The 27,979-nt window shown below is 41.7% G+C and overlaps 1 protein-coding gene across 1 annotated transcript; it reads left to right on the top strand.

The window, feature by feature from the left end:
• SUSD2 (sushi domain containing 2) lies at nt 1-27,636 on the top strand. The gene is made up of 15 exons (XM_074887258.1): nt 1-183; nt 3,090-3,294; nt 4,638-4,789; nt 5,291-5,458; nt 5,701-5,875; nt 7,381-7,582; nt 8,682-8,767; nt 10,360-10,628; nt 13,028-13,171; nt 14,677-14,832; nt 16,561-16,809; nt 18,305-18,577; nt 18,998-19,180; nt 24,853-24,943; nt 27,524-27,636. Exons 1-15 carry the CDS (start codon nt 117-119, stop codon nt 27,603-27,605), a joined length of 2,502 nt encoding a protein of 833 aa, XP_074743359.1. The 5' UTR covers nt 1-116; the 3' UTR covers nt 27,606-27,636.
• The last annotated feature ends 343 nt before the right edge of the window (nt 27,637-27,979 follow it).

The raw sequence follows: 27,979 nt of genomic DNA, 5'->3' as shown, positions 1-27,979 counted from the left end.
AAACCTTTGAACAGTGAGAATCTTGTTTATTTCTGGACACGTGTTTCTATAAAAGGCTTCTCCCAACAGGCACAAAGGCTATCACAATCAGCCATCCTGAATCATCTGGACAAAGTATGGAATTCATTGGCATAGATATTTCTTTCTTCATTCTCTTCACCCTCACTGCTCTTTGGAATGCAGGTGAGTGACTTTCAAAAATTTTGCTGCTTTTAACTACAAACTGTTTTGACTTCTGAACTTCAGAATACACACATCAGTAAGAAATTACTGATACCCTTTGTACAAGCTGAAGCAAAGGCACACAAGCTGGCTTTCGCCAGCAGTGTCATTTTCAACCTCTTCCTTTGTGATTTCCAGTAGGAGAGTGGATCTCTCCTGTAACTAAACAGACAATCTGGAGAATGCAGTAAATATTTTTAAAGACATAGAACAACTTCCTAGCTCCCTATATTGAACAAGCATTTCTACCTCCATCACAGGCAGGTTTTCTGGTATAGAAAGAAGGTTTTTATTTCTGACTCACTACCGTTCCTGTTTTTTCCTGCCACACACCCACATATTATCCCAGGATAAAGGAGGAAAACCAACAGAGAGAGATTTTGCTACCTTTTCCTTTTCCTGATCTCTCCATCCTACCAAAAAAACCAAACTGCCCTCCCTATCCCCCTACTCCATACACAAAACAACACTCAGCAACATTTTCTCCTCATTTCAGCAGAAGCTGACATACCTGGAACTACAAGCAATTGCTCTTCAGCCCCATGAGGGGTGACCGTAAATTATTTCTTCCTCTCCTAGCCTTGTTCATACATTGTTAACGACCTTTGAGGAGCATATGAATCCAGCAGCTTTTGGGATGCAGTACATTTCTCCATCTCAATCTACTAGAGTCAGATCTGCCGTACTGTCAGATTCGGGAAATTCGTCCTGTCTCAGTTCCCACAGATGTGGATGCTGCTGTTCCCATTTGTAGGTCCAGCCAGTATGGAGGCTGAGCCTGTATTGCAAAGAGGCAGATACATATACTACACCCACCACATTAACACAGCCAGCCACACAGGCTAACACAGAGCAATGCTTTTACTGGCATCCAAATAAACACAGACAGCACTCCCATAAACGTGCACACCACTCAGTTCCTCCTCTCCAGCTGATCACAATGGAAGGTGACTAGCAAAAACACAAACACACCCCTTCTCTTCCGATTCACGAACCCATCACATTCATAGATAACTTGCATGCTAGTATAGGCTTTAAATTTGTCTATTAGCTAAGCCCAGACCCCAAGTCCCTTACACGGTCAACAGCTCAGACCTCAGGCCTTTCCAAGTGCAGGTCTCCTACTGACTGGCTAGTTCATCCTGAAGTTCACTCACAATTACAACATGCGTACATGCACACACACACACGAGAGCCAGGCAATACGGAAAATAGCAACAAGATTTAATAAAATGTCTATGGTGATCAGGTGCAGGGCTCAGACAGAAAAACATACTGACTAGCAGCTTGTTTATGTGTGACTGGGTCCTTTTGTGTTCCCTCTCTCCATTTTCCCATGCTTGTTCTTCACCATTCACCTTGACCCCTCCCTTTCTTTTTGCTTGTGTCCTCCCAAATAAGCACTCCTCCCCTAATTACTTTTTCATCACTGGTCCCGCTTTTGCTACATCCATGTGCAAATTTAGAATTTCTGATACTTACCTAGGTCATCCCACCATTGCATGGTATTATTGATATAGTTACCCAAGCAGTGTTGCCCTTGCAAGACCCCACTCCCCCAAAGGTCCTCAGTACTCCCAGTTGTCTGCAGCTTGTCCATCTCACTTAACTCTCCCTCAAATGTTTGTGAAATCCAGCTGTTCCTCACAGTGTTACTGTAAAATCTATCAACTTCTCACTGTTTTATTTGTGTTGAGCAGTTTTTCGTGTCATGTCCAGTAATTACTCACTGTCTGTTCAGCTAGACATCACTCAGACCTAAGCCAAGAACCTAGTCATCTGTCTGTGTACCTAGTCATCTTAACAGCTACCTTGTTAAGGTTACACTCAAATAAAATGCACAAAAGAAAGAACCTGTGGCCAGCAGGGCAAGGGAGGGATTCTCCCCCTCTGCTCCGCTCTCGGGAGACCCCCCCTGCAGTGCTGGGTCCAGCTCTGGGGGCACCAACAGCAGAAGGACCTGCTCGAGCAGGGCCAGAGGAGGCCACGAAGATGCTCGGGGGGCTGGAGCACCCCCCTGTGAGGACAGGCTGAGAGAGTTGAGAGTTAGAGCAGCCTCCCAGGACTGAAAGGGGCTACAGGAAAGCGGAGAGGGACTCTTTATCAGGGGTGTAGGGGTAGGACGAGGGGTAATGGTTTTAAACTGAAAGAGGGGAGATTTAGATGAGATCTAAGGAAGAAATTCTTCCCTGTGAGGGTGGTGAGGCCCTGGCACAGGTTGCCCAGAGAAGCTGTGGCTGCCCCCTCCCTGGAAGGGTTCAAGGCCAGGTTGGATGAGGCTTTCAGAAACATAATCTAGTGGAAGGTGTCTCTGCCTGTGGCAGGTGGGTTGGAACTAGATGATCTTTAAGGTCCCTTCTGACCCAAACCATTCTATGATTCATTCTATGATTCCAATTTCAGTAGCTTTTCATAATCTCATGTTGGAGCACACTTTGTCACTAATGTTAGCGTTCCATTCATCCAAAAGCGCTAGCCTTCCATTCTCATTGATTCCCATGTAGGGTTGGCAGTGGCGGGACTCCATTCTGGTTTGCTTAAGACCTACTCTTAGAAATAAATACAGTTAGTGACACTCACCGAGGGGCTACTCTGGAGATTTATCTTTCTATTAGATGTAAAAATACCCATGGAGTTGATGAAATTATGTGCTGTCTGGGAGGTAAATAAGTGTATTTTTCTATTCAAAATAGAGCAACCTTAATAGGCAGGTGATTACAGCCTTCACCTAAATACGTTCCTGAACTAACATAACCAGCTTACTTCATTATTTACAGTAGTCCTTTAGATGATGTACTTCCGTTTCAGAGAACATCTAGAAGAGTTCAATAACATTCCTGACTATGTCTTTTTCTTCCTTTAACAAGGAGCTCAAGACTCTTGCTCACACCAATGTGGGGAGCTGCTTGGTACCTGTTCTTGCCAGGTGACATGCCAGTCCTTGGGAATTTGCTGTCCTGACTATAAAGAATTTTGTCTTCAAATTTCTCCACACTCAGGATCTCTGATGGGAGGCAAAGACTTTGTGATTGAAAACACAGCTTTTAATGCCTCTTCTGTGATAACGTGCAGGTGGGCCATGATTTTATATTCCTCTACCAAAGGGAGGTGAACCTTTCTAATCTCACTTTCTGACAATAGGTAATTACCACAAAACAAGACTAGTCTATACAGGAGTGAAAATTTACTTTGTAAAGTTGTCAGAATCCTGAAACACACGAAGGTTCTGCTAAACCTCACCCACAAGGATCATTTCATTTAGGTCAAGTTATTGTGCCATACAATCATTACTCTGCTAGTTCTTCCCTTAATATTTCAAAACCATTTTCTAAAAGTGCTTCTTTTGGGGGCTCTTTGTTGTCAAGATTTTTTTAGCATTTCCATTTTGTGAAAAAGAAGTATTCATTTCTTAATCTGAATGAGAAAGCAACAAGAAAGAAAAGTAGGTAGGACACCTTATCTTTTTCCTGTAAAACAAAGCTGTGGATCCCTAAGCAGTCAGCCTGGATCACACTTACGTACGTGTGTCACACATGCAATACATATGGTACACTGAATTTTACTGACCCCGATGTCTTAACATTCTTTGCACAGAAGATTCTGAGTGAGATTTTGGAATCCTTCCCATCTGGATAGCAGCACCTGAAACAGTTTTTAGTTCTTCACTGGGAAAACCTTTAACTCGGGCATTCATTCTATAGAACACAACTGTGTACTTTGAATTACCTGCACAGCTGCATTATCAGAGCCAATACAAACTTCAGTGGAGACAAGCAAAGGTACTACTTCCTAGCAGGCCTCAACTTCCTACAGTACTTGGAATAGCTGTGCAGTCACCATACATCAATCCTGAAGAGTCATGGGTGGGATTATACTTTAGCCCACTAGGCAAGAGCCCTAACTGGAAACAGGTGGTTAAATAACAAGCAATGAGTTCTGAGTTAATCTTTGCAACAGAAATTCTAGAACAGCATGAAAATTACTTTTGTTGATTTCACAGGACTTACCAGCAAAAAAACCCCACAAAGCCAAAAATTTGCAATGCCTGCACATCATGGTCAATATTAGCCACCCTGTAATCCTATTAATCATGTAACATCACCTTTGTCTTCCTACTGTCCTTTTGTTATTTGTTGCCAATTTATCATGCCCCTCTCCCCCAGTAATTTAATAGTAAATCTGAGGCTTGCAGATTGCTGTGTATTTGTGCAGTGCACAGCAGAACCCACACTGGTGTAATAAGCACAAAGTACACATGATTTTTTTCAGTTTATATTCACTGCTACAAGCAAAACAGCCACGGGACTTGGAATGATCTACACATGACACAAGGTTGCTTAATGAAACACAACTGAGACATTCAGAATTTTCTTTCTCTCAATGGTGACACTGAAAAGTGTTTTCAACATCAACAGGTTCAAGCAGACAATCAAAACCAGTGGCTATGTTGCTAAGGATGGAAAAGCCCACTGCATCTCCCCACTGCTGTATGAGACTGGTTTCATCCCTTTTGAAGTTTCTACAGATGATGGGCTGACGTTTCCGTACTCTGGAACTTGGTTATCAGGTTACTTACTTAAATCTACAGTGTACTTCTTTCTATATTCTTGCTCCATGGATGCAAGATTATATAAACCTTCCCCTTTTGACCACTTCTCTTCTTCATTAGCAGGCTGTTTGACCTCAGAAAAGTCATTCTTGTTGCCCTCGTGTTAATTCATATTTTGAGAGATGAACTTTCACAGCAATTGAGTTCTGCTGCTACACAGCAGCAGCAGCATTAACTCATACAAAGTCCTGCTTAAAAATGAGGTTGACCAAAACAGTACCCTTTTTGTCGCTACTTCTATTGGAAAATAACTGCATCGTGGTGTTGTCATCTAAGGACTACAGACATTAGTAAGGGTTGCATTCTCTCAGCTTCAACTTACTCTTTTTATATCATGCATCCTGTTCGAAAACATACACAAGGGAAATACTGCTAAATCTTAAATAATATAGCACCACCTTTTCAGAGCTATGCAAAGCAGAAATGTCAATAATCCTTTTTTTCTGTTCTGTAATGCAGTACATCACAGCAGAGTTTCGGATAGAGAAAAATGCACATTGGTAAATGAGACAAAATGGCAATACTATGGGACCCCCAACACTGATGGAAACTTAACTCTTACCTGGACACACCAGGCACTTGCAGCAACCCATATCAACATAGAAGTCTGGGGATACCAGGAAACAGGTAAAGTGACACTTTTCCTACCTGCGCACAAGCAGTCTTCACACGTGTAACTTATGTGCAGAGCTCTGCGCAGCATGCAGTCACTTTCACTGATGCCTCAAGAAGAGATCTGCAAGTATACCTTATGACAATCACGGCAGCTTTTCCTCTTCATTTACATATGGGTGGAGACATCTAATTTCAATCTTATGGTAATTGTTCTTTTCCAGTGTCCAAACCTATTTTCTTACTGTATGTGACAGGTGACAGTTACTCAGAAAACTGGTTTGCTGAATGGAAATATCTTTATACTTTGGCAAGAGAAATCCCCAATACTGGGAAATTCTCTTTCATTCCCGTACCTGCTAAAGGAAATTACAGTACATGGGACTTTGGAATTTTGAGAATTACGTCCAGCAACTATTCTGATGGGCAGAGGCAAGTACATCACAACATTCTTTTATCATAAGTACCTTATTATTGCTTCCTGTATTAAAGCTGCTGTCTCCTTTGATGTTTAAAACTGGGACTTGGGCTCCATTTCACATGAAAAAATGGGGAGAGAACTGGAAGGGCAGAAGTGAGAAAAACTCATGGGTCGAGATAAAGACAATTGACTAAGTAAAGAGGGGCACAGGCACAAAGGAAGTAATGCAAAGGCAATCGTTCACCACCTGCCACAAGCAGACAAATGTCCAGTCTGTCATCCAGTAAGGGCTACTTTGGAAAATCTCCCCTGTAGTTTTATTGCTGAGCATGATGGTCTATGGCATGGAATATACCTTTGGTCAGTCTGGGTCAGCTGTCACGGCTGTGTTCCCTCTGAGCCTCTTGCCAACCCCTATCTACTCCCTGGGGGCCAGCGTGACAAACACTGAAGGCCTTGACACTGTGCAACCAGCTGTTCGGCAACAGCTAAAACATTGGGGTGTTATCAGCACTGTCTTGATCACAAATCTAAAACATGGCACTTTATGGGCTGCTATGAAGAAAATTACTCCACCCCAGCCAAACCCAGTACTGTCAGCAAACTAGGATCTGCTGATTTCTTTTGTCACAACTGTGGAGGAGGCCCTGATTGTCAAACTTTTGTCACTGCAGCCACAGGCCTTCCTCTGCATTTAATTTGTTTCCGATTTTGTATGCAGGCCTTTCCATTCCTACAAATATTATGCCCACTTCCTTTTATTTCATTGTATATTCCCCATGATTTTTGGTGATTTACCTCTGTTAAGTGCTCCATGCGTATTCTAAGCTTGTACAGATATTCCTTCATAATTTTTCCACATCTGCAGTTTTTGATATAGATGGTGTAGCCCCTATGAATATATAATGCCACCTCTTCAGTGTTAGAACATATTACTAATACATCAGAACCTTTTTTAGCATTTAGGAGTCGCTGCCCACAGTAGGGTAACCTTTTATCTTTCTAGAGGGTTTTTTTTATTACACTTCATGTTTGATATTTCTTCATGGGTGGAGAGCACAGTAGCCTTGGAACATTTCAAGGATTCTTAATGGTTTCTCCCCATATATTGCCATTGGGCCTGATACTACTGGGGCATGGGGTTGGGTTTTGTTAGAGAATCCAGATTTTCTTCATTCTGGCCTAAATGGAACTATGATGTGAAAAGGCATGAGAAGAAAACCTGTCTCTAAGAAGGTCCACATAAGCCAGAATCACAAATGCTAAAACGTATTCTGATTATTGCATACTTGCTGCATGCTGTCATGTCACCTTCTGAATTAGAAAATTTTGATTTGCTGTAACTTTTTGCAGGAAAAAGAAATTTTCAATTTGCAATGAAATAACAACTCGCAAGTTGAAAGATTCTTCATAATTATTGTTAGTGATTAAGACAGTGTTACTGTCAAAACAGTACTTGTTCAGCTATCAGATCTATTTTTTGGCTTTTTTTTTTTTTTTTTTTTTTCCCCCCCAGAAACATTCCATCAGTCTGGAGCCGAGAACATGCATTGGCTTGGCACCTTGGGAAAGACTTCAGAAATGACCCAAATGCATGGGCAACTGCAAAATGTATAGAATGGGACAGAAAGGAGGAGAAGCTTCCAAACTTTATAGAAGAAATTACAGATTGCCCTTGCACCCTGGCACAGGCAAGAGCTGACACTGGCAGATTCCATGTAAGTTATTAATCAACCCCTCTGGCTTATTAGGGTTCCCAGTAGAAGCTTAGGGAATGTCATACTCCTGACACACCCCTGTTCCATCTCTAAAACTCATTACAAGGAAATGAGATTGTATTTAAACTTGCACAAATAGCATGTCAAATGGCAGAGGCAGATACAGCTTACCCAGGTAGTATGAATAAAAAAAGTGCCTGTAGAACAGCAGATGGAAAACACCTGCAAACAGGGAGTTAAGACAGTAGTTCCAGGGGCAGACAGAAAACACTCAGGGAGGACAGTGAGCTCTGAAGAGCTGGGAGCAGGGATGACTTCTTCGAGATCTTCCAAGATGGCAGTCTGTGTTTGTAGGCAATATCCCATGCTGAAAGAAGCGGGCCACATTTCTGCCTAGTATATCATAATTTGTTGCAAACCTTTCCGCCTTGTACTTCAGAGCTCAAGTCCACAGCTGTAATCCATTATTTCCTGTCTCCCGCTTCCTTCCTCCTTCTCAACTTCACTGTTAACAAGGAACTGACAAAAGCTAGGAAATCAATTGCCATTTAGTGTACACTTTCACCTACAGCGCTGATCTGAGGACCAGAAAGGGTAACTTCCTCTCCTATTTATGATACCAAATGGTGCAGTGTGTTTATGCATATCAAGAAAAAAAAGTTGGGTAATTTTTGTTACTATCCTTTCCTGGTTATGAAACTCCAAACACGATGTGTATTTGACATGATACTAAAATGATAACTAAAGTTAAAAGCATGTGAAGAAAAAAAATTAGATCTACTGCACTGTCTCCCTCTAAGAACACAGGACAACAGTTAAATTTAGTCCGGCGTGATCTGTGTCTGTTATGCACTTAGTTGAATCCCCTGTCTAGCTGCATCTGTTCTTCCAAGGTCTGTTGTAATAAACTGTAAAATGCTCAGGTTAGACTAACATGTTGCTCCGCTCGCTTCAGTGTTTTTCCTATCATTGCATCCTACTCAACATACAGCCGCAACCAGTTCATTTAGACTCTACAAATATGTCAAAGGATGAGGACAAAAATAGAAAGGACAATGGGGAAAGAACCCCATTAAATGTGAGCATTGATCTTTTTCAGACAGACTATGGCTGTGACATTGAAAAGGGGAGTGTGTGTACTTACCACCCTGGCGCTGTGCATTGTGTAAGAGCTGTTCAAGCCAGGTAAAGTAAATTTTTTAAAACCGCATTTTTTTAATCACTTGTTCCACCTCAGAGATAGCAGTGTCACAGAAGTCACAAAGGTCTCTGGACTCTCAACTCTCAGGTTCATAGCAACTATTGTTTCCGTCTTATTCATGTATTGGACCTCAGGGCTGAGATGAAGTTAAGGCCTCAGATTTAATAAACACTTAATTGCACTGTGTGTTGTGGTTTGACCTCAGAGGGCAACTGAGCACCACGCAGCTGCTCACTCCCCCTTCCCCCCCAGGGCTGAGGAGGAGGGAAGCAAAAGACCCAGGAACTTTAGATAAGGACAAGGAAGGATGATCTCATCCTTTAAGGCAAAGGACAGACTCGTTAGGGGAAGAAAAAAGCACATACATTTAATATAGACACTAAGAACAACAACATGTAACAGAGTAGGACCAAGAGAAGCATTACCGCATTTCGAAAACACCTTCCCCCACCCCTCCCTTTTTCCCAGGCTCAGCTTTGCTCCCAATACCTCTACCTGCTCCCCCCTCAGTGGTGCAGGGATCAGAGAATGGGGGTGCAGTCAGTCCTGCCGCTTCTTCCACCTCGGGGGAGTGGAATTTCTGGCATTCCTCCCCTGTCCCAGTGCGGTTCCTCTCTCATAGGAGACAGTCCTCCCCAAACTCCCTCTGACATGAGCCACTCCCACAGGCGTGTGGGTCACTGCCACGTGTTGCAGCCCTCCCAGCGCCAAACTACCACAGTGGGGCCTTCTTCCCACAGGGTCCCAGCCTTCTTTGGGCACAGTCACCTGTCCCAGCATGGGGCTGCCCACAGGCCGCAAATTGGCCTCTGCTCCACTGGTGACCTCCATGGGTGGCAGGGGGGTGGCCCTGCCATCTCACCACAGGATACAGGGGAGTCTCTGCTTCAGCATCTCCCCCCCTTCTCCTCCCTTCTTCCACTGACCTCAGTGTTCACACAGATGTTCTCCTCACAACTCCTCCTCACCACTCCCCCAACTCCTCCCAGGTTCCCCTTCTTAAATACATTATTGCAGAGGCACGGCTAATTGGCCTGGCCTTGATGCAGAGGCGGGTCCGACTTGGAGCCAGGGGAACTTTGAGAAGCTTCTCACAGGGGGCCACCACTGTAGCCCCCTCCCCTGCTACCAAAAACCCTTGCCACTCACTCAAACCAGGACACCGTGCTAAACCTTAGAATACCTAAACAAGCACTAATGTCTAAAAGAGATTGGATTAAGCCTAATTAAGCCTTTCCTGTATTGGTCTACTTAAGTTCAACAAGTTACTATTTGCACTCTTTCTATCAGAACAATTTTAAAGAGTTCATTTAGGTATAAGGCCTACAGAACCTCCTTACTGCCTTGGTCAAAAACCCCTCCCTCCCTCCCTCCCCCTAATCTGGTCTAATTTACAAGAACAGAGCAGGGGTGGGGGGCGAAGTCTAACTGGGAGGTATCATCTCTGGACATCATATAAAGCTTGGCAAACAAAACATTTAGCAATATCCATAAAAAGGCAATAGGTAATCTCTAAATATGAATAGATTTCACAGAGCTAAACGATGACTTTCTCCTCACTGCTTTTCTCAATCAGTCCCCAGTATGCAGCAGGACAGCAGTGTTGCTATGATTCCACAGGGACCCAAATCCTCACGCATGACTCAACAGGAGGCAGCACACCTGATCGAGGCCATGACTGGGGTTCACCACCTTTCATGAAGCCTCCCCGGATACCTGGCTTTTCCCATTGGCTTTATGACGTCATTAGCTTCTATTACTGCTGCCTGTGGTCTGATAACTGTCACTTCTATATGAAAAGGCGGCCCTCCAGTGACTGCAGGATGTATCGCCCGCCTCGAGCTGGTAAGGGCTTCAGAATTCCATTATGCGGTGTAGTTTTTTGATACAGTGTTGGCTTTTAGAATATTTGTATATGTGCGTATGTCACTTGACGATGGTGAGGGCACAATGCCCTATGGAAAAGTACCGTGGAGGTTTCTCTTGATCTATCAGTGGCAAAATCTGTATGTGTTTTTTAATTGTCCTGCAAGATTTTCTGCTGTTGAGTATCTCATTAACCCCTGGAACCTAAATAGCCGAAGTTTAGTAGTCAATGTTCATGACTTCCTATCATCAGTGGGCACTTTCTCAGAAAGAAAATGGTTAGGGATGGTTAATGACAGCTTGGCAGTAGCTAGCAAAGCTGTTGTGCTGAAAAATGCTACTCATATCAAATATGGAAGTTTTACCATTTACAAATATGTCTATTGTTCCTGCCCCTTGCTTTTAAGTAGTCCTCAAGTCCTGCCATATTTCTATTGCTGCCACATGTCTTGCCTCCTTCTATGCTGCTGGGGTGCTGAGGTGGCTGGCAAGATTGTGGCCTCCTGTAAAGAAGGAAAGTGCAAAGAGGCAGCACTTTTCTTCAGGAAAAAAGGAGAAAACTGCAGAGGTCCTTGCCAGCACGTGGTCCAGTCCTGAGTGAAGTGAGCAGGGTGGACACAGTGATGGCAGCAGCAGTCAGCCAAGAGTCCAGATCTCCAGATGAGTTTGTGGTGACGAGGCAAGTCTGAAGGAAAGCTGAGAAGTCAGTCTGACAGACAGGGTCAAAGATCTGGTCCAGTGATGCTAACCAGGGTGGGGCACAGTCCAGCCATTGTTCGGCAAGTACATAGTGAGAAGGCATGTCCAAGGACGAGCCAGAAAGTCAGTCACAGGTCTGTGTGCAGATCAGCGGGGTTTATGGCCAGGCACAGGCATGGCTGTGTTGGAGATGGAGACAAGAACACCCATGACATAGTTCAGGCCCGGGCCTGAGCTTAGATGCAACCCATGGACAGAGGATATAGATTAGAGGGCCCAGTGAGACTCGTCAGTGGAATTAAGGCCTATGAGTGTGCTCAGGGCCCTGACAGTTCCACTATGACAGAGAAAGGCTACAACATGTCTCTCTTAAGCAAAGACATGTTGATGAGGGATGTGAAGCACATGGTCTTGCAAAAAGATTCCTAAATGTACTTATGCCATTACATCCATCTCTCAAACATGACAAAAATCCATCATGCAGCTCTCACTAAGCACTGTAGATGCTCATCTTTCTCCTAGAAAGTATATGCCAGCCACACAGTCAGGAGAGTGTTCATTAACCAGCACCTGAGAAAACTAACCCTCAAACACCACAGAACCCACTGCAAAGAACTTATCGCTAAAAGCTTCTCCGAGCATGCCAAAGATGGATGTGGTACAAAATCAGCTCAAACAAAAAAAGTTAGCTACCTTGGTACTTACAGAACTCTCCTGGAACATGAGATGTTGGGGTTAAATGTCTCATCTGCCAGATGTGGAGAAATTACTTGAACCTATCACCCAGGGGCAGGCCTTCTTTACTGTGATTTTCTGTTGTGTTTGTTTGCTATGTGCACTTTGATCCGAAAATCCCAAGCGAATGCACAAACTGCTGAGGAGAAAAAAACAATGGCCTCCTTTGCCTTGATCTAATGAACCTGATTTATGGAGGGGACTCTTTCTCTAGGGAAAGATTGAGAGAGGCAATGATCCCAAAATACTTAAACAGTAAAGGGACCTACCTGTCACACAGATGTCCTTAGTCGTCGAGAGTCATACCTCAGATAAGATGACACAACTTCAATTTTTTTTTTTTGCTGGAGGGGAGAGGGGCCTTCTGACCTCTTACTGATCCAAAAGGCAAAACCAAGGATATCTGCTAAACTCCAGAGAGGCTTTTGGGGCTGAGGATCACTGCCATCTCTCTCTGTTCAGGCCAGATGAGACTTCAAAGCCCCATTCCCTTTCACTGACTGTCACTTCCAGCTACATTTGGAAGCACCCTGGTGAGCTGCTTCAGGAACAGTCCTGTGTTTATGTCCAAATCTCCTCATACGCTGCATACAAATCAGGCTTCTAGCCTGACTGACAGAGGATTCTGGTAGGGGGTCTACCAGGTAAGCATTGCTGCCCTTAACAGCCTGTTAAAACGCAGCCCCTAAATGTTGGCCGATGAAGATGAGAGGGGGTAACTGGAATGACATTTCTCACTGTTACCACAGTGCTGTTCCAGGTTGTCATAGCTGTTCCTCACGTCACATTTACCATGGATCAGCCTTGCATTTTTTCCTGGGTTTAAATGCCATTCTCTGGATCACCACAATGAGATTATTTTCTTTTTCTCGTGAACCTAAGAGGAGGATTAATGGGTTGTGGGTTTTGCTTGTTCTGATTTCTCTTTTTGCTTTTAAAAACAGCATCTGCTTTTGGGGATCCTCACTTCTTCACATTTGATGGTCTGAACTTCACCTTCAAAGGCCAGGGAGAATACACGTTGCTAGAGTCTGATCTCACATCCCTAAGAGTGCAAGGGAGGACACAGCAGGCACACTTTCCCAATGGTAAGTTGGTAAGAGAGGAAGCAGCGATGACAAATAATAACTTCTGATGTTGCTTGATTTGCACTTTACAGCATTCCTCCTATCTTCTCTAGTCTTCTCCTTTTTTGGCCATTTATGAAAGGTCAATGTTTTGAAGCTAATCAGAAGACAGCCAAAATGTTCAGGAAAAAAATAACTTCCTAATCAAAGATTATTTACTAATTTTATTGCATGGAAGTGTAGGTTTTCTGTTGTGTTTAAGAGCTCAGGAAAACAATTCTCAATTCTCTCCATGCCCATTTCCCTCTGTAAGGAAACATAAGGTCAGTTCTAGGAATCAGTCAACAGGCATAGCTCCCAGCTGATGCATTTTCATAGTATTGTAGCTGAAAAATAATAGAAAGCAGGTAAGTGTATGTCCTGCTTTATTTTCTTTCCGTGTTAGGTGTATATATGCATGCATATGTTAACAGAGCAATAACGTCCCCCAAAGGAGCTGAGAAAACATACTTTGGATGGGAAAAAAATCTTTCTGAGCACCTCAGTCTAGCAGAAAAGTACAGAATGTCTGATGAGAAGTTGATTAAGGGGGTCATTTTTTTATTCAAAGGGTCTGATTGCCCTTGTCTTTTGGCTTGTTTGTAAAATGAAACCCACGGCAGAAGCAGCTTTTGGAGGTACCTGTGGCCTTCATCATTTGAATGGGCAGATTGCAAACCAGCCTGTAAGAATGAGATTGTCACATACCTGCATTTTAAAATGAGGGAAAAATAGAGCATGAAGCAGCAGAATGGGATCGTGTCATGAGAGACAACCTGAAAAGCCTTACGTCAGATACTTTTGTTTATGCTTTTCCTGTATCTAGTGCTATTTTATAAATAGCAGGCTTGCCTCAGGAAAGAATATCCCAGCTGGCCTCAGGGATGCACTTCAAGGATTTGGTACTTCTGGTAGAATTATAAGGATGGACTAAAAATTGTGTGTTTAGCACACATGTAGACAGGAATGCTTATACTCAATACCACATTGGATAGGATGGAGATTATCAAGGAAATATTTTGCCCTTGATAGATTTTACTGTGTTTGTGCTGGAAGTAGCATGAGTCACTGAGCAGTTCATTCTGAAGGTCAGTTTCTTAAATTTCTGTTCACTCCATTTTTTCTGTCATGTCCTCCCTGAAATTATCTTCGATTTTCCCAAGGCTTACTCACAGGACTGAACGTGCAAGAAAGAGATCAACTGGTTTTCTTACACAGCTCAGTCACTGCCATTGGGATGAAGAATTTAGAATTTCCAGACTTTTCTCAGCATTAAACATTCTGCTTTCAACATAATATACTGGAGGGAAACTTATACTGTGGGTTTTATGTGACTTATATGCTTAGCAATTCCCTCAAATATAAATAATCATATTTAATTATATTTAGGAAATATCTGGGGTTTTTTTTGTCTCTATAATTATAACCTTCCATATTTACTTTATATCATGTTGGGTATTTTGGGGGGTTGTTTTTTTATTTGGAAGGAACTGAGGCTCAGGTGACAGGCTTGTCTGCAGTGGCCATGCAGGAGAACAACTCGGATGTGATCGAAATACGCTACTCGGAGAATTTGAATCTGGAGGTCCTGTTGAACCAGAAGGTCATCAGCTTCTCTGAGCAAAGTTGGATGGACCTGAAAGGTTAGTTACAAATATCAGCCTTGTAAGCTATTGTATTCTGATGAAGCCCATGTACCATTAAAAATTTCTCTAGGTGCATGTGTTTTGACTCTTTTCAGTGTCCTTTTGCAAAACAGGCTGCAGGTCACTCCAAAATTTGTATCAAGAGTGAAACAAAGGACAGGCAGTGTCCCAGCTTATTAGCATTTATTTTATTATCACATGACTTTTTGCAGTTCAGTTGCTGCCAGATTGAGGCAGAACCAGTGGTAGTGCACAGTTGGCATGGGCCTTGGTGAAAAAAACAAAATCGAGAGCACATGGGAGAATGCCCTTTCCATCCAGTTTGCCTACCTGGCCCTGTGTTTATACTAGCCCAGTACATGGATTCCTCTGGCCTTTGAGGCTGCTGGCAGCTACAATATGGGCAGGAATATAGCCACCAGAATGATGGGCTACACATCTCCTTCCAAATAGCCATGGATCAAGGGTGCTACAGAGAAGCACACAGTGGCTGTGTTCCCACGGAGAGGAGTCATGGTTCAGGTGAGCACAACAGAACCCACAACCTTCTGCTTCTCATCAGCATTACTGGCAGTTAGCCCAGCTGTAACTGGAAGCACCTATGCTGTGTTCAGGAAGAGGCAGAGTCATATGATTTGCCAGTAGGCTGGACTGTGGCATGTTCTCCTCTCCCAGAATGTTCAAATAGCATAAATGACAACCTTTACCAACACCTCGTGCTTGCCTGAACTTTCTGGGATATGAGAGGATTATGAAGGGATGGCATGCAATCCTGGCAATGACAGTGAAGTGTTTTAACAGGTGGCTTCAATGTCCACATCTTCTATGTTCTCTTTCAGTGGCTTGTAGAGCAATGGTTTTCCTTCTCATCCCGTGGAGGGTGAATGGAATTAAAAATGTCTCACTCCACATTCTGTTTTGAGCTTACTGCACCTAATGCAATGAAATCTACCAAGCAAAATGGAATATAGTGAAATATAACCAAAATATGTACTAAAACATAACTGAAATTCACATTCACCTATCAGGAGCCATCTTGATCGGTCAGATGTTACTCCTCTATTCTTCTGCTGGAGATACTATGAAAAGTTGACTTTTTTTCCTCCAGGGGTGTGATCATTTCATTAGTCTTTATAATAATTTAACAAATATTATAAACATTACTAGAATTTTAACACTAAGCCTCCTATTCATCAGAGGAAGTTTTCTGTGGCTAGCAATTATTATTCCTCAAATGGCCGGGAAATATAATGAAGAGCAGAGAGAAGACTACATCAACAAGGGGCTGCAGAATCAGAGAGATGCAGGAAGGAAAAAAAAAAATGGAAGGGACAGTGATGGGGCTTGGAGAAGAAGCCATATTAGGCAGGTCTTGACAAGACAATCAAGAAGCAGAGGAAACCAGTGACCACTGAGAGCAGGGGTTCCAGCCCACAGCCACTCTCTGATGTAATCACCTCCTATCTTAAGGCTTCTGCTCTGGGACACTGCCAGAAGGCAGTGCAGCTTGTATCAACTGTGGGCCTTTTTTTACGACTACTCTGTAGTAGCCATCTTACTGCAGTTGTAGGTATGAAGGTGTGGCCTCCCTTTAAATGCTTCTTAAAATGTAGCCCAGAGTAGAAGGAAGTAAAAGTTTTATGAAAAATGGTTAAAACTGATGACACAACAATCTGTTCACTATGGATGATTAGCTGTTTTGTCCTCTTCCTCTCATTGTTATAGGTCTCTTTCTCCATTCTACAGCTGATGAGAACATCACAGTTATGTTCTCTTCTGGGTCTGGAGTGGAAATAAGGGGAAGTGGAGGATTGCTGACCCTGACAGTTCTGCTCCCCGATAAGTTTATGAATCACACACAGGGTCTCTTTGGGGTAATGAATGGCTACACAGAGGATGAGTATACCTTCAAGAATAAAACCTCCCTGTCAATTCATGCAAGTCCCCAGCAATTGTTTGAGTTTGGAGCTAACTGTAAGTAATTTCTCTGGTCTATTATTACATTTTCTTTCCAAATTCAAAACAGCTTCCAATTTACAAACTAGCAGATGAAGTCTGTACCAAGCAACCTATGCTGGGGGAAGAGAAGGGAGTAAGAGAAGTATGCCCTCCTCTACCCAAGTGGGTAATGTACCTAGCCAAATGATTGAAGACAGAATCATGATGGAATGTCCTGCACTTTGTTCCATCAAGAGTCAGAGTTCATATTTCTACATTCTACTATGGTCAGCTGAACGCAGCATCACCAGACTAAAGCATTACAGAAGTTTAGCAATAGGCAGGGTCAGCTGTCTTCTTCCAGAATATGAGCAATGTTTCCATCAAGTACCATGCTGACAATTTAAAAAAACATTTATCAAATCACAATGTAATAATTATCCCTGTCGTGGTTTGAACTCAGCCGGTAGCCAGTCACCACGTGGCCGGTCGTTTACTCCCCCCCTCCCTTCCCGGTGAAATCGGGGAGGCACAAAAAAAAACCCAAATTCGTAGGTTGAACAAAAAACAATTAGTAACAAAACAACAGTTACAATAGGAAGTCCAAACGGGTAAGATACAACGCAGCTACTCACCAACCGGCCACCGGTAGGTAGACAGCCCGCCCCCGTAGCGATCCCGACTGAACCAAAAACCCCGCCGCGCTGACCGGAAAAGGGAAATAAGAGAGCACGTGTCTCCTTTACCCACCGAGCATGACCTCACGGCCCGGCCTTCCGGCTGTGCTCTCACTCAGCCCAAGGAAATTTAACTCTATCCTGGCCGGAACCAGGACGGTGCCTCTAAAAAAGAGGGTGTGGGAGGGGTGTGTGTAAAAGAATGGCTGCTTTCATTTAATGAAAGTGATGAGGCTGCTATATCTAGCTTGCATCATTAGACTGGTCAGCACTCCTAACAGCGGGTTAGCAGATGGGCCAGAAACATGATGCACAATATCCTCTGGCTACCGTCTCATCTCTGCATTAAGCACAGTGTAGCCATACTCAAGGTTTCAGATCGTACTGAAAAGTCTCACTGCTCCTACTTCAGGAAGTTTCTGATTTAGTGGCGTGAAAACAAAAAGCAGGGCCACAGCAGACATGATAAATTTAGAGAAGCACAGGATCAGGGTTTGTGTTGCTAGTGATGTTCGGTTTAGCTAGCTCTGCCTGAGGTACTTCTTTATCACTATTTTGCCAGCAGGCATCTAAAACCATCTTTATGTGAAATCATAGCTACACAATTATTTGGATCTAATTTTAAGTAATTGATCAAACACGGGTTAACCAAACACTAACTTTAGTGCTAAATTAAGATGCTGGAAATGAAAAGGAAAATAATCTTGAACTGAAAGGAAGCTGTAGGGCTTTGTAGATCTCTTCGAGCTCTAGCTACATTTATGTAAACAAGCACTTGGATTAGTAGCAGAAGGTGGTATAGGTCTGTAGGCAATGTTACATATGAATCTCTCTCTCTTTCTCCATCTCCCAAGGGGCTGTTGAAAATGGAACTTCTCTCTTTACTTATGACACAGAGTTCTTACTGAACAATTTCTTTTATGGGGAAAAGCACAATGCTTCCTTTCTGCCCGTGTTCATTCCTTACGAAGACCCTGCTGATCCCCTGCTGAAAGTGATGGTCTTGCTCTGTGACTCTGACCCGTTCTGCAGATTCGATGTTCTGACAACAAGAAGCCTTCAAGTGGGAATTTCCACACGACTATCTCATCAGAATCATAAGCTGCTGGTAGAAGATCTAGAGCCAGGTGATACAACATTCCACAAAGCATTCATCACTACAGTTCTTTTTCTACATGGCATCTAAATAGTTCACACTGTTCAAGGAGGTTTTGCTCAACTGTAGGTTCATGCACCTGTAAACATGCTTATCAGGAGGAATTGTCCTTGTACCAGGAAAACTCTGCACTGGTAGGATAGACAAACACAAAATAAATTTCTTTCCATTTTTTCCACTACTACACCACTGTGTGGAACATTTATCTTCATTTTCTGTGCCTTCACCTGTCTTCCTCGGACTTAATTTTTTTTTTTTTTTTAAAGTCAGAAAGTATTGTCTTTCAGTTAGTCTAAAAATCTTTGTCTTTCCATGAATTACTATTAAAATGCCATCTGAATCATTGTGTTGGATCCAAAATACTTTTAATCAGATATGTCTCTTTTACTAGTGATCTCTTGTGGCTGGCTGGATCATCCAACCAATGGAAGAAAGAATGGAACTACCTACCTGCTGGGCTCAACCATCAGTTTCATCTGCAATCAGGGCTATGAACTCACTGGGTCAAAGGAAAGAATTTGCCAAGTGACGGGGGCCTGGTCTGGAGACACACCCAGCTGTATCCCAAGAACAGGTCTGTTTCCTTTTAAATGTTACAAATCGACATTAAGAAAACATTATCACGAACAAGGCAATCTCAGTAAATGATGATGGCCCTTGACAAAAGCAACTTCTCTTACTTGGGAAGACATTGGACATGAAATCCCTGGGTTTACAGAAAGACTAATATTCAGATCTAAATAACAGGTAGTTTATGGTGGGTTTTTACAATTTTATTTCATGTATCTACTCTTTCTAAGGGTTTAGCACTACATGCTTCCCTTTCTCCGAGTTTGCCTGAAAGGAACTCGTAGGCATGCTTCTTGAGTGGACAACCTAAAATACATTTCAAACTCAGTCTTAGAAAAACAGGAAAGCATAGTACTTAGCTACAAATGATTCTGTAGCACAAAAATACGAAGGCTACAAAAAGAATTCTTATTTACAGCATTACTTTAACGTAATTTTCTTATGTAATGTTCTTTTAGCGGCTTTATAAATATATACTCTACGCATACACATACAGAACTAGCGATTATTGAAATCCTTTAGTAATTTGAGCTAGATTTCAAGTATAAGTGATGGCACAACCCCCAACCATTTATTGTCACTCTTCATTCTGTCATCACTCTTACAGTTTTAACTTTCTTTGCAAGTAACTGGGGCAAACGTATATCCAGTCCAAGCCATCTGAGGAGTGGGTTATGAAGTGACACATTATGAGTGCCTGAGGAGAAACTTTGCAGAAAAGGACCTGGGGGCCCTGTGGACACCTAGCTGAACGTGAGCAAGCAGTGTGCCCTTGTGGCAAAGAAGGTTCATGGTTTCCCAGGCTGCATTAGTATCACCAGCAGGACAGGGGAGGGGATCCTTCCCCCCTGCTCAGCACTGGTGAGGCCACACCTGCAGTATTTTGTCCAGTGCTGCCTTCCTCTGCACAAGAGACACGTGGACATGCTGGAGAGAGTCCAACGAAGGGCCACAAAGAAAGCTGATTAGGGGACTGGTGCATCTCTCCTATGAGAAAAGGCTGAGGCTTGGAAGGGGATCGTATCAATGTGTACAAATACCTGAAGGGAAGGTGCAAAGAGGATGGAGCCAGGCTCTTATCAGTGGTGCCCAGAGGTAACGGGCACAAACTGAAACACAGGAGGTTCTGTCTGAACATCAGGAAACACTTTTTTACTGTGAAGCACTGGCACAGGTTGTCCAGAAAGGTTGCAGACTCCCTCCCTGGAGATATTCAAAAGCTGTCAGGACACAATCCTGGACAACTGACTCTGGGTGGCCTTACCTGAACAGGGGAGTTGGACAAGACGACCTCCAGAGGTCCTTTCCCACCTCAACCGTTCTGCAATTCTATGGTTTGAGAGCAGACAAGGCCCACACTTGTTGAAGGCTTCCACTCTTTTGTTCTAAAGAATTGTTACCTTAAAATATAATGTATTATTCTATAGCAGTAAAATTGTTGTGAATGATGTAATAGTATTTAGTATAAATAACACAGATTTATTACCCATCTTGTGTCACGACTATTAGATTATCAATTAACCTGGGATTGTTGGATTTAGTAGCAGTTAGGCTGTCTCTACAATTTACAGGAAACTGTCCAACATTTTCTAAGTTTCGACTTTGTTTTATTCATACACCACATACACTGCAAATGTCCTCAAGATGGCAATGTTTCAAAGCACCACGGTAATGCAAGGCCATACAGCATGTTGAAGCACTTTTAATGCAGTTAATCATAAAATAACTCATATCAACAGATTCTCCATTCTGAGCACCTTCCAAAGAAACGTGGAAACTGCACAACACATCAGCAATGAATTCTTGGCCAGCTGACACATTTCATCAACCTCTGCAGACCCGCACCAATTGCTTGTTCATCTCCAACACAGTTCTGCAAGTTTAGTGGTATTTGTGAGATGAACCACTGTGAGTTTGGGCAGCAGACTGTGGACTTTAACATAAAAAATAATTATTGAACATATGCATATACAAAACAGCGAATGTTGCTTAATTTTAAATAGATGAGTGAACGTTTATGAAATGTTTTCTTGAACCGGCCATTGTTAGTAATTGATATGCAACTGATTGTGTTCACAGGGGCCAATCTCAGTAGTGATGCTATTTTGGAAAGAATGAAACTAGAGGTATTTCAAAACATTTCTGTTTAATATGATAGGCCAGAGCATATCAAGTACTTTAGTTAACAGTTGAAAATACGAGAGATTCAGAAATTTTGCAGATCATTTCGCACGCTTCATAGTTCACTGTAATAATAGATCGTCTGTCAAAAGTCTGAAGAGAATGAAATCTTTACAAAGTAAGGCCAGATCTTAAAAAGTCAGCGGCAAAACATTTTGCCAAGCTGAAAGCTAAGAACGTTTTTCCACTGCTGCCATCAACCACATACATACTGGATAGGAGCCAGTCAGTCTCAATAAGCAAACCGGATGCTAACATTTACACTAGAGAAAGCGGGGCAAAAAGCCAGCCCTGAGGGATCGGAGGGAAGGAGTTGGAAGATACGCAGAGATTAACTGCATTCAGAATGATGGAGATGTGCTGCAGCTTTATGGATAAGCAAACAAAAACTGCAACATTTTCCAGCACATGGTTTCCTAAAACATGACAAAGGACAATAAGGTGTGAAAGAATTTTATTGATCTGATTGTAACAAAGCCCTTCCTTACTTTTTGATATTTGGGGATGTAGTTCATTTGCAATGTGAGTCAAAAATGATGAGTTTTATCAGCCTCAGGAAGTTGGAGCATGGCAATGCTGCCCATAACAGCAGGATACTGACAGTACTGACAACTGATTGAGACAATCTAAAATACAAATTGCATACACAGTTCTTAATTTTTTTTACTGCCGTGCCCTAATAATGGCATTCATATCTGGCCTTGTTCCTCCTTTTGCATCATAAAATATGCTGCTGGATATCAGTCTCTGCCTGAGAAGGTTATTTTATTGACAGGTCCAAGTCTCTCCCAAGATAGGCAGAACAGTCCAAAGTTCCTCTCACTTATGTCTAAACCTCTAGTATTTTTATAGCATGGACAGCTAGTACTTGCTTTCCACTAAATACATTTCCGCCTTCAGTCTAAGACACAGTTGAAATCCAGTGCCAGTTTTCCTTGTGGTGATTCTGAATTCAGCACAAGTACTGAAAAGATCCTCACATTGTCAAAATCTGCTGTTACTGAGGTCAGTTTTCTTCACCATTTTCCTCTTTACACAGCATCATGCTGCTATGTCACCAACATCAATTTTATCAAGCCCTGTGACAGAAAGTCTTCTTGATGCCAGAAAAATGCTGACAAAATCAATGGACAGTACTTCCAAATTTCTGGGCGCCTGAATGGGTGACCACTGACCTAGCCACTGTGATTAGTGGTCACATTTTTACTGCCTGCATGAACTATTAAAACACACATTTTTGAATTATTTCTTTCTTGCTGGTCAAGAACACAGGGTCCAGCCCTCTATTATTCTCAGCTTCCAGGGGTACTTCTTTACAGCGCTGTGCCCGTTACACTTGCTGAAGTTTTGTGGCACATCAAATTCAAGCTCCGTATTGCAAATCACCAAGAATTTTTAGTTCCTATGTGCTTCTGTTTTTCAAAACAGCTAGAACAGTTAAAATAAAGGCATGAGGACTACGAAAACTGGATTAGAAAGAGAGATGGAAACAAGAAAACTGAACGTGTTATTTTGCAAAATCCATTTCTGTATTTGAAATTTCAGATACAAATTATGCTGTTGGGCCTGCATATTGTTGCTTTTGAGTTTTTCTTCCTTGAGTTAAAGTTTCCATGGAAATCCTCTGCTAATAATTATTTTGCTATGCTTCTAATTACAATCCCACTGCATGTCTTGCCAGTACCACAGCAACCTCCCTTTACAGAATATCACATAGAGGAAGAAAAAGAAACCATCCAGCAAAAGCAAAAAGGAGACTCTAGTAAGATCAGAAGTAAAATGCAGCTAAAAATTATAATTCTTAGCAATATATATACATATATATATACACAGATAGTCTGTTTGTGACAGACAATAATTTGGTGGTGTTAAGTGCAATCTGGTTTTGGCTGTCTTTTGTTTTTTTCCTTTTTTCCCCTCCCCTTCTCACGTTTAGGTTTCATTTTCCATGCTCAGGCTCTGTGCAAATACAGTTCTTTTTGGAAAGTTGTCAGAAATCTCATTAGACTTCTGCACTTTTTTTTCAAATGAGGATGCCAAAAAACATTAGTTCTTCTTATTACAGAATTTTTGTCTGTCTATCATTTCCAGGAGACTGGCTGCAAAACATACTAAAATCAAGGAATGTAACCTGAGATTATAAATTAAATACAAAGATTTCACAAGAGGCAAATTATCACTGGACCCAACTACCGAAGCCAGTGGTGGGTTCTCATCACTTGGCAGAGACAGGGTACCTGCCTGTAAGATGTGTATAAGCCAAACACAAGTTTTTGAGCCTTGTACAGAAGTTACTGGATGAAGGACCAATGCCTGTGATACAGTTTATGTATCCCATTTCTTTCCTTAAACTTCAGTATAAACCAAATTAGAAGCAAAATTATCTATTCTAGGATCACAGAAGTGTCTGTTACATCACTCTGCCATCACCGTACGCTAGGCGGTAGCCTGGGCAGTTCTTCCCACAGGCAGGACAAAGCGATGGAAGGACTGGCTGGCAAAAATGCAGCCCAGATACATTAAAGCTCAGATGCACCACTGCTCACCTATCTCTAAACAGGCTATGTGCTCCCCAATACATGCATACAGTGCTATCACTACATGCAGAAAAAGGGCAGAGCTTGAATCTACTTTGACCTTAGGACAACACAGAGCCAAGGAACTACACTTCTGTTTGACTCACTGACACTGAGCCCGGGACAAAGGCTGCTCACACTGGGACTTGCAGTTTTTCAGCTGTGGTACTCCAACAAGTATTTTTCCTTAAAGGATGCAAAACTCAGGAAGCATTGTTTCTCCCAGACGGTTCACTCTAGATGCTGCATCTCCTAAACTTTTACCAATCCTCTTATGTGTCATGAAAATTTACCTGCGTGGTATCTTTAGCTTCTGTTGCTCACCACCGCTGTACAGCATCCTGCTAGTGCTGTCCTACATCAGCAGAAAAGTAACAGAACTTGTAACCTGCAACTCTTTAGCGGAATAAGAAAACAAGAGGAGATTTGTTATTCAAAATTTGTTTCATATCTGGTTTCTTATTATGTGTCTTTATTATGCAGTCACAAAATTACATTGACACTGTCTGATGCAGTTCACCATATCCACATCAGAACAGTTACTTTTGCTCTCTTTTACATAGACCATTAAGCAGCAGAGGTAGTTTCAAAGTTTTAATGCCAAAATAGGGGTAATTTTTAAAGCAATGAAACCATATGGAAAAAGGATTGAAAAATGGCCAGTTGTTGGGATTGACAGTTCTACATAAATACTGCACATTCATGACATTAACAACGTATTGACCACTAGCCATCCTTTCTTTGTGTTAGAACAGCTTTTGCAGCCACCTGCCCTGTCAAATGTAGGAATTATGTGAGTTCCTACTCTTTACCAGTCTGTTCCACGAATACAAAGAACAACATGTGCCTACGTTCAAACAGATATGAAGAAATGTATCAATGTCCTCCTGTTTTGTTGTGGTTGGTGTCTGTTTTTCAGATATCAAACAAGTAATTCTTCTTGGCTGCGTATTTGGAATAGTTGGTCTTGCAGTCCTGGCACGTCTGACTTTCTTATGTAGAAAGGAGAGGTAAGACTCGATTGAACTGAAAACACAAATGAACCTGCTAAAGAAATAGCAAGTGTTGTGACCTTTTTAATCATTTTTCTCAATGACAAAGAAATCAAACATGCTACTATCTTTTATGAAAAACATCATGTCTGGATAGTCCTTGTGGCCTGCTGGAAGACTATGAAGCAAAGTTGGAACTGTATTATCAGGACACACAGACATGTGATTGATTGATCAATTGATTGATCGATTGGAAGGAACAGGACTTTTTGGTCACAATAATTTATCTGTTGAGTGATAAGGCTACCTGATTAAAAGTGTTCTTTTTCAGAACAGGTGTGCTCATGATACCAATAGGTAAATTTGATGTATCATCTAAGGAATGCATTGCATGATACTGTAACTTTCCACATATCTTTGAACATATTCCCACTTCTAGGGACGCATGAATTTGCCTAGAGAATGCTTTTATGTCTCTTGTGCCAAAGAGGTGAATAGAATTTTAAAGATATATCTGTTTGCTGCCCATTCTTGGAACCCTTCTACCACATAAACTCACTATAAAAACTATTACATTTTTAAAAGAAATCTCTACAAAATGTTATATGGCTAGTAAATTACGCCTCTGATGTTTTCATCTTTTGTTTTAGAGGTTGTTATGACTTCATATATTCTGTATATAATTAATTCTGTTAGCCAGTACTAACAAGACACTTAAAAAAATATTTCTGGCTCTGTGCCTTTCTAACAGGTTCATAATTGCAGATACTCTTGAAACAGAAACCAGTATGATAGCCATGTGCATGACTGGAAATACAGCCCACTGATTCTGAGCTAGTTCATCAATTAACTGTGTCTATCAAAGGGCCAGAGGCACTGCTAAATTTTGCCCCTGCCCTTTAAATCACATAAGCATTGGTTTTCTACACTTCACAGAGAACGCTCATACCTAAAACACTTTTTCTTTCTCCCCTGTACAAAAAAAAAAAAAAAAAGGATACTCAACACAGGGTAGATAACTGCTGCATACATAAAAAAGCATAGACAAAAGACAACTCCCGTATTTGCCAAATTTTACACACACCGCATTTCCGCGTATAAAACCAACTGGTTTAAAACACAACTATTACAGCTGCATGGACTTCTCATGTTTGGGAGCAGCTTACAGAACTGCTACTCTAAATTCATAATTGTACATCAAAAACTAATTAAAAAAATCGAATGAAGCCCTTGTCAACCTTTCTAAACTCTTGTATATTTTGCAAGTCTGTAGGTAATTTTCATTTCATGCATTTCATGCTACCAAAAGCTTATAATTTATGAAAAAATTCTGAGAGAGTTTAATAAAGTCCATAGCACTCAGGGGGGCTGTATATTTGGAGAGCAATAGAGGATGCAGTAACAAATTTTGAACAGATAAAATTTTAACTAGGGAAGGCTTATTAGACAATTATTGAGTCATGAAAGTCTGTCATCTACTGTATACTCTCTTGGATCTCAGGGTAAATATAACTCTGTGACACGTCATATGTTTTATATAAGAAGGGAAAGAAGTAGTCCTACATACTGTAGGTCTTTGAAAACATTCTGGCTCTGCACCCAACTCTGACAATCATCCAGAAAAGGAGCTGCTCTTGGTGTTCACAGCTAAGACCATACTTAAATAGCAAGATAGAGTGAAGTATCTTAAAAAGCAGCAAGGCCAATAGAAATATACAAAAATCCTAATCATTAAACGCTATAAGCTTTTAGATTTCTTTTTCCTTTAACAAACAAACAGAAAAACGAGTAGGGTCTATATTTTCAAGATTTCTCCAGCCACCTTTCTAGCCTAAAAGTGGAATGGTAAGTTTCTCAGACAATCACATGATTCTGTGAGCAGAGACTGGGGTGGGCGGCAGAATCACCGTATTTAGAATAAAAATTGCAGGAAATCAAAATACCAAGGTGCTCAGTAAATTGGTTTATGCTTTTCCCTCCCAGTTATTGTGAGTGTTGATAGGTAGTCGCAAATGTATCTATTAATATTTTGGTGATACGTTTCTCTTAGACAAAAAAAAAAAAAAAAGCCAATGTAAGGTCCAGAACTTAACCACTGAATCACGAGCTCCCTGCTCACTCAGACTTTTTTCCTCTTTTTGTACTCAAAAAACAACCTTCTTCCAAGACCCTTCATTATCAGTGTTTTCAAACCAGTGACATTTGCCCAGTTTCTCCTTTTGCTCATATAATTCAGACCACTGTACTAGAAAACAGAAATTTATTGTTGCACAGTGATAACAGCAAACCATCAGTATTCTCTAATTTCATCACATGTTGCTCAAATAGAAGTAGTGCTACATATCCTTCAGTCACTACTTCTGGTAATTTAAATATTTTGACCCTTCAGCAGTGTATGACAGGAGGGATATTGTTCTGTGGGGAAGGTATGCACTGGAATTACACAGAACGGGTACTTTAAAAACTGGTGTGACATTACTATTCCACCTAACCCAGTATTCTTCTCACCCTGATCAATGACATTACGGTAACTACTTTAACAGCCATCTCTAGCTTTTGGGGGGCTTTAATGTGTTTTCTTTGTCTTTTCTTCCAAAGACACAAAGGCAACCAGAAACTTGTTTCAGAGGTTCCGGCTGTATCTGAACAAGAAACAATGAAATTCCGGAGGAGTTTTTAATGAAATACAGAAAAAGCATAGCAGAGGATTAAATCGTCCACAGCAACAAAGATAGACTTTCCAAACACAAAAAATGGTTTTATATAGTACGCTATCATTTGATTTCTGCTTTCAAGAGAGTGTTGAATTGTATGGGAAATGCTAACCCACATCATGGCAGGCTCAGCCTACTGTCTGTCACGAGCAAAGGATAATGCTTCTGAAAATATCAGTCTCAAAATTACGGGCATTGGTTTCTTCTAACAGTCACATCTCTGCCATCAGAAGCAGTGTTCTGAGAAAATCAAGTGCAGATTTCTCCACACTTTTCTTCTTTTACTTGAAAGCTGGCAAAATGAAGAGAATTCTAGCCTACTATGCTAGCCATTATCAGA

Source organism: Strix uralensis, chromosome 17, assembly GCF_047716275.1.
Source record: "Strix uralensis isolate ZFMK-TIS-50842 chromosome 17, bStrUra1, whole genome shotgun sequence".
Taxonomy (NCBI): Eukaryota; Metazoa; Chordata; class Aves; order Strigiformes; family Strigidae; genus Strix; species Strix uralensis.
This window is presented reverse-complemented; position numbering and strand designations above follow the sequence as displayed.